We start from the raw sequence: 14,603 nt of genomic DNA on the forward strand, positions 1-14,603 counted from the left end.
TTGTTATAATACAGTATAAATACCAGACGCATTCAACTCTGCCCATTCAAGAGTATAATTCAGTATGAACAAAAACAGAAAAACACGCACGCACTTCATTTCATTTCATAGCTTGCACCAAAAGATTTAACTTCATCTGTGGAATCGGTCACCATTTTAATAATTTGACTAGGGATGCAGCGGTTTTACCGATTTCACCATTAACTGTGCTGTAAAACGTCACGGTTAATTAATCGTAAAGGCTCGGCTACACAGAGTGTTAACTGACTGCACGTTATGTGTAGCAGTGTGCGCAGTTCTTATTAAAACCTCCTTGACAACAAACGTTTGCGCACACACGTCGGTCCGGTCACGAAATTACCAATCCCACTATGGCCACACCAAGACCCGCCCTACGAAGCAGCTCGATTGGTTGGGGTTAGGCATTTGACCTTGAGTGGTTAAGATTAGGATAGCCGATTGGTCAGGGGATAGGAGCTGTACAAATGGGGTTTACGTTACCTTGCCTAAGCATGGACGCCTGGCCAATAAATGCCATTGAAGGGCGGGTCTTGGTGTGGCCATAGTGGGATTCGCAATATCGCGGACCACGGCGAGTATTGTCTGTCAGAGGGATGTACAATGGCGTCCCCATGGTGCGATAACTGCTGCAATTTCTTAACGTTACATGAAGTGAGCAAACACCAGGAAAACACAGAGCAGAGCCGGCCCCTGACCTCCCGACAGCTGCAACGGGGAATTCAAACCAAGTTGGTAAGCTTGCTAGCGACTTTATTGTTAACATTGTGTTAAAACTGTTACGGTGTTTCAAAAGGCAGCAATAAATAACACATTCAAATCTAGAGTGTTGTTGTCATTTTATACATTAGCAGTGAAATTAAGTAATGCATAATAATCGTGATAATCGTGAAACTGTGATTATTTTTCAGACTATAATCGTACTAACAAAATCTATAATCGTTGCATCCCTACCTCGGACACTTATGCCTACAGTACCATACACTAAACGACTCTGAAACCATCTTACAGCTAAAGACAATCTGTCATAAAGTCCCTGAGCTTTACTGCCTACCACACACTAGAAGACTTTAAACAGACTTTAAAAAGACTAAAGTCTGAGACCATCTCACATCTAACGTTAAAGGTCCCATGGCATGAAAATTTCACTTTACGAGGTTTTCTTCTTGACAGGTAACATAATTACCATGAATGATTTATCTTTCACTTGGTTATTAGTAGTCAAAAGTCCACAAAGCTACGTTGGTGAGGAGGATAGTAACGTTTGCACAGTGGTCGGTCAGATATGCTGAAATGGCTAACGCTAGCCTGCTAATTAGCATCGTTTTACTGTTGGTGAGTAAAGTTAACATTGTGTTGGTGTTTAGTTATTGAAAATGTTCTCTGACATGCCTAGTGTCAAACTCCCTTGTGTGGGAGGGGCTTAGGAGACGGTTTGGGCTGCCGCAGAAAGGGGGGAGGGAGAAGACTGACAGAGAAAGAGCTCAGAAGTAACTGAGCAAAGTTGCCTTCCGCTGTGGATGTGAAAGGCAGTGAGGTATTTAAACCTTCATTGAGTCAGGCTGCTGCCCAATTCAAAATAAAATAATTGATCTAAATGAGCTTTCTATTTCGACAATCGAAATCAGAAGCAAGATTTGCGATTCCCAGTACTTTTTCTCTCTCAGAAGTTGTCGATGTTCAAATTTGTTGGCAAAGTCCTGGATCTTCACAATCTCACCTACAGCAGCTTTTAAAAATAAATAAAAAAAAGCTGCTGCATGTGTCCGACTGTCTCCGACAATGCACAGAACATTAACTGGTACAAGCCCTACAGCTGTCCGCGGACACCGAGTACGCAAAGTGTGTCAGAGCCTCCCGGACGGGTGAACTGAGACTGAGACATTTCATTGGGCTTTCATGTGGAAGGCTGGCTGCCAAAAATTGCCACTTACTAGCTTATTAATTAGCCTAAGTTAAACATTAGCTATCAGTAAACATTTACTCACCATGTGGCATATAGCCATATAGATAGATATAATTTATTAATTATATATTATGATCTAAATTTAATATTGTTTAACAAATAATTGTTAAATGTAGCCCCCCCCGGTCTGACAGCAAAACCTTAACTAACACATTTTCTGTGGGAAACCCTGAACCTTATCTACATACATTATAAAAAGAGACTACATGACTAATAAGTCCAACCCCTCAGTGCAAATATTTAGCTGTACGGGTTGTTTTTGTATCTGAACTCCCCCTCATATCCTCAAACACTGTTTCTGTATGTGTCATCAGTCTGGGGTTCAGTACGCTGCCACAGTTCGGTTGTAATTTATTTTATTCAGCCGAGAGGCTTGTGTAGGTGAGGAGGAGAGGCCAACGCTCAGAGCAAGAGGTTTTCCAGTCAGGAGGATTACGAGTACGTGCTCAATTCGGAAACACATTCTGCATTCTGGACCTACTCCTGTGGGTGTATGCATTGGGAGAAGGTCCTGGTCGGAAATGAATAAAATGTATTGGTCACTGTTCATCCAAACAGTTTTAAATAGCCACCGTTGCTAAAATAACCACCGTAGCTGCATTCAAGAGGAAAGCAGGAAGTCCCTCAAAGTTCTTAAAGCTGTGGAGCCGAGACAAATAATCAAGAATATCATTTTAAACTGAACATCTTTGTGTTTTGGACTGTTGGTCGGACAAAACATTTGAATTACTTGAATAAACAATCAATTACATTAGTAGTAAGTGCTCAAGGGTGAATTTCTGCTTAAAATCTGCAGCAAAATAAAACAAATTATATATATATATATATATATATATATATATATATATATATATATATATATATATATATATATATATATATATATATATATATATATATATATATATATATATATATATATATAATAAATAAATAAATATATAACTGAAAATAATTCCCCTTTGTGTTCGGACTCAGAAAGCCAACATGGAGGATAAAGGTGCTGCAATTTAAATTAGTTCTCTTCTCCTGTGCAGCAGCAAAAAGAAAATAAATAAATAAAAAAAAAAATCACTCACACACGCAGATCACAAGAGCAAGTCCCGTCCCGAATCTTTTGGACATATGCGGATAAATAGTTTACCAAAGTTGTGGGAAAAATGCTCCCTCAGTCCCCAGCAGTAGGATTGTTTCCGTCTTTGACACTTGCACTACTGTCTGTTCAAAATCAATGAAAAGAAACGGATCCTAAGGCCGGCTACACACTGGCTGCGTGGTGTGAGCGTGGCGTTTCTGTTGCGTGGCGGCTGCGTGGATTTTTCTATATCTTTACACACCAGAAACATGTCTGGCGCAGTGCTACTGCTGCTAGCCTTGTCTGGACACATGGATGTTTCCCATTGATAAAATGAAATACCATGTTAAACATAAATATATACTGATTTGATTACAGCAAAGACAACGTCGGCAGTATTGACGGCAAAATAGGATACAGAATATTTCGTTCTGTACTGACAGGTGCAATATTAGAAAATTGATAATTTTTTTTAATTACATTTATATAAATCTGCGTTTATATCAAAACCTAGAGACTAGGTTTGGGCATCGAGAGCCGATTCCTACTTGGAATCGTTTCAAAAATTACGATTCCATCGGAATCGTTTCTTTATTGGAATCGTTTGGAGGATTTGGTTTCAAATCTGACCATGGGTTACAAATTTAACATGCGCATGTTTTGGTTTCCGTAGCGGCCAGGCGCTTGTTGTGTTGCAGCCTTGAAGCTCAGTAAGCGGCGCTCTAGCGTGGCTTTATTTTACATTGAAAGCCCCGTCAAACTGCAACCCACCTTTGAATCAAAATAAAACCTTCCTCTTATTTGTGAAATAAGCACGTGACCCGTTTCAACTCCACCACTCAAAGAATCGGAATCGAGAATCGATAAGAACCGGAATCGAAAGGAAGAATCGGAATTGGAATCAGAATCGTTAAAATAAAATCTGATTTCGCGGCGGTGGGGATGGGGGGGAACTAGTAGGCTATAGAGCTGGGCGATATGGAGAAAATCAAATATCACGATATTTTTTACCAAACACCTCGATATCGACACCGCAACTATATTGTAGTGTTGACTATTGGTGCTTTCACAAAATATTTACACAATGAGATTTTTGATAAATAATCATCAGTAATGCAGATATGACTAAGTGTAAATAATAGAACAGCTACAAAAGTCTGGTGAGTTCAGAAAATGCAATCACTTTACTGTAATGCAGCCTTTAAAAAAAACCAGGAAAAGACAACACTAATTATACTACTTATTTATTACGATATCCAAAATCTAAGACAATATCTAGTCTCCTATCACGATATTGTTGTTTATTGCCTAATAAATCGATATCGGCCAATATGGCTCATCAACGATCGGCATGACGATCAAGTGATAAACAACCTACTTGTTTGTTGGTTATGCAGTCTTCAACAAAGTGATTGGAGCTGCAAACACTGACATTTTTGTTTTTTTAAATCACATTGACTGACATTTTATAGACCCAAACAACTAATTAAGTAGTCGTGAAAATAACCGCTGCAGCCCTAAAATTTATTTGCATATTTTCACACAGATCAACATTGTAACCGTGCTACAATACTACTTGTAAGAAGAAAAAAAAATAAAACACACAGTTTTAAAGCCACTGTACTGTGCTGTAATGTACTGCTGACTGCAGAGAGTTTGAGCTGAGTGAGGGCCGTCTTTGGCCCCGGGGCCGATGATGACTCGCTGTCCGATGCTCTTCGCGAAGCTCCCCTGCTCTGGTTAGAGCCCTGCTGAGACATCCTTTCACTTCTCTGAGAGGGAGAGGAAGAGGAGGAGAGGTTACATAACCCTCTGAGAAGAGCTCTCGCTCAGGGAATCTGACAGGGGAAGGAGAGATGACAAAGGAGGACGGAAGTCGCCTCCAGCAAATCTGTCGCCAAAAATCGCACCCACTACCAGCAGAAAAAAAAAAAAAACAAGCCTCCACATTAGCAGAAGTGGCTTCCTATAGCAGAGAAGCAGGAGGAGATGGTGTTCCTTGTTTGTGTAATAAACCGCTGCCAGGGGATTAGACGTGTGCAGGGAGGGATGCGTGGGTCTCCATCAGGAGGGAGTTTCTGCGGTTATGGTTTCCCTGCTCGGTTTGCCAGGCGCACTTGGATACAGGACAAAAACAGAAACACCGGGGGAAGACTGGAGGCTTCCAATGTTTGAGACACAAAAAAAAACAGGTGGGAGTTTCCTCCCAATTTCAAAGATGTATTGCACAAATGAATACAGAAATAAATGCATAAGTATTCCCTCATTTCCATTATTGGCTACTTGACTCTGACCACTTTATCCAGAGTACACATTTCAATACATTTTGAATCAGAAAAGTCTCAAGGCTGCAGCACAGATTGAAAAATTCAGAGAAGCTGCTGAGCTATGCGCGCCCACAAGGTCAACAGCGGTTAACAGCATACATTTTTCATTCCTTCACTCAAAATTATGCGGAGAAAAAACTTCAATGCTCCACAGGTTTCCGAGGCGGCAGCAGCTCCACATCCACTTCTGAAGACAGAAACAACAGAAGCCGGGCGGGAAGCTCGGCAGGACTGCAGAGAAAGAGCTCAGAAGTAACTGAGCAAAGTTGCCTTCCGCTGTGGATGTGAAAGGCAGTGAGGTAGTTAAACCTTCATTGCGTCAGGCTGCTGCCCAATTCAAAATAAAATAATTGATCGAAATGAGCTTTCTATTTCGACAATTGAAATCAGAAGCAGGATTTGCGATTCCCAGTACTTTTTCTCTCTCAAACCACCCGCCTACTTGCACACATCCGAAGAAAAAAACAACAACCGTAGCTTACCCGCTGGTAGTATGCAGCTAAAGACACAGGGTAAGGTTAGCGTACCCGCTGGTAGCATGCAGCTAAAGACACAGGGTAATGTTAGCTTACCGGCTGGTAGCATGCAGCTAAAGACACAGAGTAATATTAGCTTACCGGCTGGACAAAGGGTATTGTTTGCTTACCGGCTGGTAGCATGCAGCTAAAGACACAGGGTAATGTTAGCTTACCTGCTGGTAGCATGCAGCTAAAGACACAGGGTAACATTAGCTTACAGGCTGGTAGCATGCAGCTATGGACACAGGGTAATGTTAGCTTACCGGCTGGTGGCATGCAGCTAAAGACACAGGGTAACGTTAGCTTACAGGCTGGTAGCATGCAGCTATGGACACAGGGTAACGTTAGCTTACAGGCTGGTAGCATGTAGCTATGGACACAGGGTAATGTTAGCTTACAGGCTGGTAGCATGCAGCTATGGACACAGGGTAACTTTAGCAGACACCTTCTGCCATCTAGTGGCTCTTATTGTGGTATTGCCGTCCCTGTTGAAATATGTTTAAATCGAACAATTTTATTGAATCGTGACCTTAAAATCAAAAGTCCTATCATGGATTTGAACAACCGTGACGACCCTTCATCCTGCGGCTACCAGCCACACATCAACCTAAACTCTGCTTCAACATCCTGGTGGTAAACATCTCAATCAACCGTCTCAAAATCAACCTGTCTCCATACAGAGGGAAGAAAAGTGCTGAGGCGGACTTATTTAGAGGTTCAACCTTCCCAACATGTTGCATTTTGTGCCTTAATAAAGGAGTTTTAACTAGATTGATACTAGATCTTTACTTGATAACTAAATGGAGAAAGAAATAAAGAAAAGCAAGATTACTATTCTTGACTTATTTTTGCCATATGGTTTAGTCAAAGTACTGCACAGATCAGGTCAGATTTGTTGCTCGAAAGGGAGAGCCTGATCAGCTGCTTATTCAACTCAAAATGTAAATAATTTATTAGAATTAAGAATTAACCTGAGTCACCGTGCTCTCTGGGAAATAAACATCCTTTGTTTTAGCTTTGACGGCCTCGGGTGAAACATGGGCGGTTTCCTTCCTCTCGTCTGATTCAAAACATGTTCAATCTGCTCCTGGAAGAATTCGTCAAAACCAGACACAAAAACACAAATCAAAAGCCCTAAGAGACAGAAAACAGAGTATTGTGTACTTATACACCCTTTATCACTTGATCTCTCACAACTCAAAATACGTTCAACAACCTCAGACAGATAAACTGAGCGCAAAACAAGTGAGACAAAAGAGTTTGTCTTTTAATACTTGAAAGAGTGTGCTTTAGGAAACGCAGACAAACCCCAAGCTCCTTTAAATAACAAGCTGAAAGGAAGCCGCAAAAGCTTCTTCAGTCCCACATCCAACCTGTGTAAACAAGGAAAAACTGGATGTTGCACGGCTGGTTTCTCCGCTTCAGTTTCGCTGCAAAACTTCCTCCAGAGCCGTCGGGGTTTTACCGTCTGTCAGATTCATATCCGTGGGAGCTCTACAGAGCAAACTGATGTCAATACATTACACCACCTCAGACATCCTGTAGGTCAGCAAAAATAATACAAAATGTATATATGACTAAAAGGGTAAAGTAATGAATAAAATAGGGCTGTCAATCGTTTTTAGCATTTTAATCCTAGCCTTCAACTACAAATTAACTTGATGAAATTGAAGTAAATAAATAAAAAGAAATCTCAATAGGCCTTCAGTTAATTTATGAAAAAATTATCTTGAAGAGCCTTGAGATGTTCATGATCTCGGAAAGCTCTATTCAGTCGATGTTTAAGCTTTTCGATTTATATCACATAATCTTCATAATCAGATGCAGTTTGCCTGGTTGTCATGGAATTGTACAAAGTACACTAGTGGTCAAAAGTTTGGGGTCACTTCGACATTTCCATTCCAGACAGAATACCAGCTAACCAGGGCAGCAGTTTTCATATTACATTATGTGCTTACATAATTGCAAAAGGGTTCTCGACTGTTGTAGAAAGAAGTGGCTGATCTTTAATGCAATATCTCCCTTGCCCATTATCAGCAACCATTCATCCAATGTCCCAAAGGCCCATTCTGTTTACTAATCTGATATCATTTTAAAAGGCTAACTGAGAAAACATTGGAGAACCCTTTTTGCAATTATGTAAGCACATAATATAATCTGAAAACTGCTGCCCTGATTAAAAACACAATGCAACTGATCTCAGCTGGTGTTCTGTATGTAATGGAATGGAATGGAAATTTCTAAGTGACCCCAAACTTTTGACCAGTAGTGTATATTCTAAGCATCTTAACATCCTCTTGAACGTGTGCTTAAACTTTCCTCAGTTTTTAATTGAAAGCTATAGATCAGATACTAAATCGACTTTGGAGGCAAGATTATTTTGACGATCGTTCAATGGCAGTTAGTTATTTCAAAGTGAAAGAAATGTCTTCACCTACAGAGGGCATGTGGTTCCTCACTTTGAGTAAAGGAAGGATTAATAAATAGGACTCACGGTGTGGCATCAAGAAGACCTCACAAAAAAAGTCAAAAACCGTGGCAGCAGATTTGTTTTTTCTGCCATTTCTTTCGGCATACATGAATACAGATAAAAGGGCACAGATTTTTTTTTCCCCCCCACATAAAAAAAACCCAACCCCTGTCATCATTAATGTGTTTTTCCAGGAGGTGGAACCCTGAGGTGTGAGCGTCACGGAGGCCCACAGTGAAGCCGCTGAAGGCTGGGTTTGTGCGCTAAGCACCGGCTTGCATCATTAACTCCCCCTCCAGAGGCCCGGCGGCCAGCAGGAAACAGACGACGAACAATTTCCTGTGTTATTATTAATCTTCTATCACTTAATGGTATCCTGTACCGCACCTTCCCTCTGTAGAAGCTCTCCTATGTCTTGGTCAAAAGTTAATCTCTCCATGGACATACACTGAGCCATATTCTTGATCCAAGCACCGATTGTAGGTGCCTCCATTTTCTTCCAGATGGGAGCTATAGTCCTTTTTGCCTGTAGTAAAGCAAAATCAGTACATTTACATTTTTGGCATTTCAGATTCAGGAGCAGGAATATCATGTTAGGGTCAAGGGCAATGTGCACAGACAAGATGACCACGGTTTTATTAAAAACAATCATTTCTAGCACCGCTCCACACTAAAGTCCTGCACACGTTACACATTAATGTGCGAGAGTATGTGACTGTGTGAATGGGAACGTCCCCTTCTAACGCAGAAGGCGGCTCAGGTTCTGGTTCAGGCTCTAGTCATCTCACGTCTTGACTACTGCAACTCCGTCCTGATTGGCCCGCCTGCATGTGCCGTCCGACCCCTGCAGCTCATTCAGAACGCAGCAGACTCGACACTACACCGCTCCCTTCACTGGTTACCAGTTGCTGCCCGCATCAAGACACTAGTACTTACATACAGGGCCAAGAATGGATCAGCCCCAGCTTACATCCTCCTGGATGTAAGCTGGGGCTGATTCGTTCATGGTCAAACCATATACCCCAACCCACCCACTCCGCTCTGCATCAGCCAAACTGCTTGCTGCCCCCTCACAGCGAGGGACAACTAATCACTCGACGAAATCCCGACTGTTCGTTGTCCTGGCTCCTAAATGGTGGAACGAGCTCCCCATCGACATCAGGATGGCCGAAAGCCTACGCATCTTCCGCTGAAGGCTAAAAACACATCTCTTCTGACTACACCTCGGATAAACATTGAAGAAAAAAATTTTAATAATTAAAAATGTTCCCTGCTATACAAAACAGTTTTTACTTGCATTTTTTTAAATAGGTTGGGTCCATATGTGTTTGTGTTGTGTGGTGAATGTGAAAATGAACTGCTACCTCCTCTGTCAGCTCTAGCCACTGAAAAGAAATAAGCAGAGAAATCAGACCAATCACAAAAGCTGGTCAGTCTGACATCATGTTGCCTGAGCTCATTACTATTCATGAGCTCCCCCAGTTGTGCTGGGTAAAGGATTCTGACAGCCAGGCTCTCATTGGCTAGCTGTTAGCCAATCAGATTCAAACAGCTTAGCTTGTTGAATATTAATGAGAACTGGCAGAAATCGAGCTGAGTCTTCCTGCAGGCTTTCTATACCACGCTAGAATGGCTTGAAACAAGGTAACCAAGGCATTTTTTCCACAAAAAATGTTACAGAGTCCATGGTAGAACGTCAGACATTACCATAAAGTAATGAAATACGTGTGGCAGGGCACCTTTAACAGCTTTTTCTTTTATGAGAGACAGGAAGATTTTTTCGTATGTAAACATGCAATGACAATAAAAGGCATTGTACGGACACTTAGGCTTCATCTTTAGCTCTGCATTAAGCGGTTACAGCGTAACTCCTGCAACAACGATGGGGAATTCATTGACACTACGTACACTGGCTCTCTAACCTTTGAGAAATGTAAAGCAAGCTCTGTGAACAGATCAGATTCCACAACTTTTTACAACAGCCGGTAATAGTAACCCGGAAGATAAGAGGGGGAAAACCAGAAGTGGAACAAACAAAAGGAAGAGGCGGGGTCGCATAAGGTCAATAAGAGGAAGCCGATACAGTGAGCTGTTAGATGAAGAGCTGCAGGCGACAAACTCGTGCTGCAGCTTAGCTGAACACAAATCTACATTATCTACAAGCATTCCTGGCACATGGAAAAACAAACTGATTATAGCAGTTCATGTTGTGACACATTTCTTAATAATATCTTGGTAATATAGGAATGGTTTTCCGATATTAGATCCCAATTTGTCCAATGTCTATAAAATCACTTGCAAAACAATTCAACTGAGGTTCAAATCAATACATCTGTGTTCCACTGTAGTCTCTTCAGGATCAGGGCCCCCCAAAAAAAAAAATTATCAGGACATCCCTAATACGGAATAAATCTTAGGTAACGTTTTTTGCAACCGTGGTTGTCATTGTCATCTTTGTCAGCTTTGCCAGACCTTCCTCCACAGCACTGCGGGGGAGGGTCTGGCTAGTCCACGCAGCTTTCCGGGATGGGAGAAAAATGTGCTCTGGTTTATTGGTCTTTCTTTAAACCAATCACAATCGTCTTGGGCGGCGCTAAGTGCCGCTGCAAAATAGCCTCAGGAAGGAACTTGTTTTGGTGGAACATGGGTACGTTCAAAAGTTGTTTTAGTCGTGCAACAGAAAACTCAGATTGGACAGGTAGTGTAGCTAGCTGTCTGGATTTCCCCTGCAGAGATCTGAGGAGCAGTTAACCATAGTCCTCACAAATCCACCGGAGTTCAGAATGCCAACACAAAGAAAGCAGAAGGTAACGGACATCGGCGAAAAGACATGCCTCCGGCAGAATTTCGCGAAGTTCGGAAGTTCAGGAGTTCGTGGACATAGACTAATGGAAAAGAGATGGCAAAATGGTTTGCAATTAACACACTACCGGTCAAAAGTTTGTGGGTCACTTAAAAATGTCCATTCCACACACATTATATACCAGCTGAGATCAGCTGCATTGTGTTTTTAACCAGGGCAGCGGTTTTCAGATTACATTATGTGCTTACATAATTTCAAAAGGGTTCTCCAATGTTTTCTCAGTTAGCCTTTTAAAATGATATCAGATAAGTAAACAGAATGTGCCTTTGGGACATTGGATGAATGGCTGCTGATAAAGGGCAATATTGATATTGCATTAAAGATCAGCCACTTCTTTCTACAACAGTCGAGTGTATGTATGCATGCATGCATGCATGCATGCATATGATTTTTAAATCACAAATATTTGTATCGATATCTGCCTTAAAAATCTTTTATCAGTCGGGCTCTAGTGGAAATGCAATGAAAACTTCTCGGATCTGCTTTCTGTTAATCGGGCTTTCACTTGGTTCCTCTGGAGAGCGATCCACTCCTGCCAATGAACCGTTCTCCTGTTATATTGATTCCTCCATCCCACAGTGATCCAGAGCAGTCTGCTGGGTCTTCAAGGGATCAAAGAGTCAAGGGATTCAAACTGGCAACTCACCACACACAGACACGCAGACTGCCGCCTCCCACCAGGGACTACTGCCACATGAGAAACTCTACTTCCTCCGCAAGACGAGAGATCTAAGCCACATTCTCCGGTCTTTAAATTAATTCACACTCCGTTTATTTATCAACCAGCGCGGCAAGAAGCAGGACTTCCAGCATCGGTTGGAGTGAAATTAAATACTCCAAAAGGAGGATAATTTCTCCTGCTGGATCTCAAGTTTCTGTCTCATTAACGTGACACGGGTTTTAATATTCTGAACTTACACTTAGGCACAAATAAACTCCCACGTCTGCCTTCTGTCGGAACATATTCATCACTCACGCACACAAATGCGCTGAGTGAAAAAGCCTCGTCTGCATATTGAAATCAAACGCCACGAGACGCTCAATAATAAGCTTCCCAGCGGGAAAGGAGAACATGGGGGTTCTTCAGTCGGAACTGGCTTCCCTGCTTTGTTTTATAAGTGAGAGCTCGCAGGTCTAGGCTGCCCTCCAGCACAGCAGAAATGCATTTGTCTGAACGTAATGTGGACAAACCCGGGGAGAGCTATTCAAGCAAATCAGCTGAATGGTCCTTGAACGTGGTGCAGCCGAGGATGGCTGCTTCAATGCATCCTGCAATCCAACACATGGGGGGATACTGAACAAATATCCAGGTCTAAAAAAGGTTATTAAAAACTGATCTACCTTCATGTGGAGTGCAGTCATGATCAGTACTCTTATATTGACCCCCAGGAAAGCAGTTTAATGTTGCAAAGCAGTTTAAGAAGAGCACTGGTTTTGTTTGTGAAGGCTCTTGGAACAAACACAGGTTGTACTGAGCTTATGGTAAGTACAAAATGTATTGAAATAATTTTTGTCATGGTATTTTACCCCAATTTTCGATTTGACGTGAGCTGCATACATGGATAACCTGGTTTGAATGAGTTAATAATGATGTAACAGGGTGGTTGGTTCCTTGACATGCTGTTATTTTTAAGGCAATTAAAAAAAAACTGCAAAGAGCATACATGTGCTAACAAAACGCTCCAAAAAAATAAAAAAATAAAAAATAAAAAAAATAAACATATTGTCGGTTCTCCCCGAATGTCTGTACCACTATATCAGATTCCTTTCGGAATTATTAAAATTTAAAGTCGACATGAGGCGAACCAAGCGGATACACACAGCACAACCGACTGAAACACATAACATTAAATAAGTCAAATGGATGCTGAATTCGGCATTCTTTTCGTGCAATATCTAGCGGTAGTTTAAGAGATATTTCAAATGTAACAGTTGGATCACAATGGTGACTGTCGCCCTCCGAGCAGTGCTCTGTACGGCCGCAATGTGGAAGCAACAGGAGAAGAGAAGAGAATAGAAACAATTCTGCTTAAAAAATAAATAAATAAAAAAAGTCATTCGTGGTGAATCAAAATCATGCCGAATGAATCAGTAGCTACTTGGGCTTTCACAGAGATCCAAAGTTGTGCTGTTTGTTCAACATATTTTGTCAGGTAAGAGAGCAAGCTTTAAATCGATACATCTTTAATGGAAGTTAAGCTAGCTAGGTCCCTTCATACCGGACAACAGGTGCATGTTGTTTGGGCAAAAGACTCACCTTCTGCTGCCGCCGGGCCATGTCGGTGGGCTGCTTGGCGTTGAACGGGTAGGCTATGCACCGCAGGACGAACACATAAATTTGCAGTTTAATTTTCCTCTCCTGTTCCTCCCTCTGGATCCGCTCTCGCTCTTTCCTCTCCTCTTCCTCCTCGACTGTAGCGTCGCTGTCTTTAGCACCTTTGCCGGGTGCACCTCCAGGTGCAGGGGACTGTCGCCGCTGGCCGCCCGCCCGGCTGTTGTTCCCACGTTTCCCCGCCGAGGTAGCAGCCGCTTTCCTGGGAGCCTCCTGGACAACTTCTGGGTCGGACTCCCCGCCGGTGTCTTCGCTGGAGGACGGGTCCAGCATGGTATCACGGCGTTAAAAAGAACTCCGGTTCAGACAGGAAAGATTCAAAAGAAAAGAGATAAACAACTGTTGTGAGCTTTTTTTAGTTTGTTTGTTTTAGTCGACGTGGCGTTAACGGCTGCACTTTGCCAACCCACGGTCCTTCCCTGCTGCGGTCGTTGAGCGTTTGGAGCCCCGACCCGAAAGAAACAAGTTTTTTCCAGATGTGGGAGGAGTAGTCTATTAACGGTTAATATACGGAGATTGTCGCCGCATGCTTCTTTCCGTCGCACCGGGGATGAGTGCTGGAATGGCAGCGCGCCCCCGACGCTCTGTCTGCTGCACGGAGCTCGCGCGCACAGCGAGTGAGCGCTCTCCAGCAGCGCACACAGGTGAGCAACCTGTAGCTGCGCCACAGATAGAAGAACACGATGAGCACGAGGAAGAGGTCTCACTCTGTCGGTGTTTCCTGAACCACAAAACTGTCACTTAACACTTCCGAGTCTTCTTTATATTTTTATGTTAAAGACAACCAGTGGTGGAAAAAGAGCTCAGAGCCTTTACTTATAAGTAGCCTAAAAGTGGTCTAGAAAATACTCAGCATTTTAATGTTGTAGTTCGTCAATGTGGAGCATATTTTAAAGGTGCTCTGAGTGATGTGACGCGTTTTTGGGGTACAACATTTTTTTGTCACATACAGCAAACATCTCCTCACTATCTGCTAGCTGCCTGTCCCCTGAACACACTGTAAAAAACATCTCCTCACTATCTGCTAGCTGCCT

The 14,603-nt window shown here is 42.3% G+C and overlaps 1 protein-coding gene across 5 annotated transcripts in view; it reads right to left on the minus strand.

Annotated features, from left to right (window-relative positions):
* Window positions 1–14,224, minus strand: part of cadps2 (Ca++-dependent secretion activator 2) — a 268,325-nt gene extending 254,101 nt beyond the window's left edge. For 2 of the 5 annotated variants that reach the window (XM_039809759.1, XM_039809758.1), the window contains exon 1: window positions 13,495–14,224. In XM_039809759.1, the coding sequence (XP_039665693.1) occupies window positions 13,495–13,842 (348 nt within the window). In that variant the 5' untranslated portion in view covers window positions 13,843–14,224. The remainder of the gene's footprint in view (window positions 1–13,494) is intronic. The other 3 variants (XM_039809762.1, XM_039809760.1, XM_039809761.1) reach the window with 2 other exon arrangements.
* Window positions 14,225–14,603: the final 379 nt, after the last annotated feature.

The sequence above is a fragment of the Perca fluviatilis genome, chromosome 8, assembly GCF_010015445.1.
Source record: "Perca fluviatilis chromosome 8, GENO_Pfluv_1.0, whole genome shotgun sequence".
In the NCBI taxonomy this organism is placed as follows: Eukaryota; Metazoa; Chordata; class Actinopteri; order Perciformes; family Percidae; genus Perca; species Perca fluviatilis.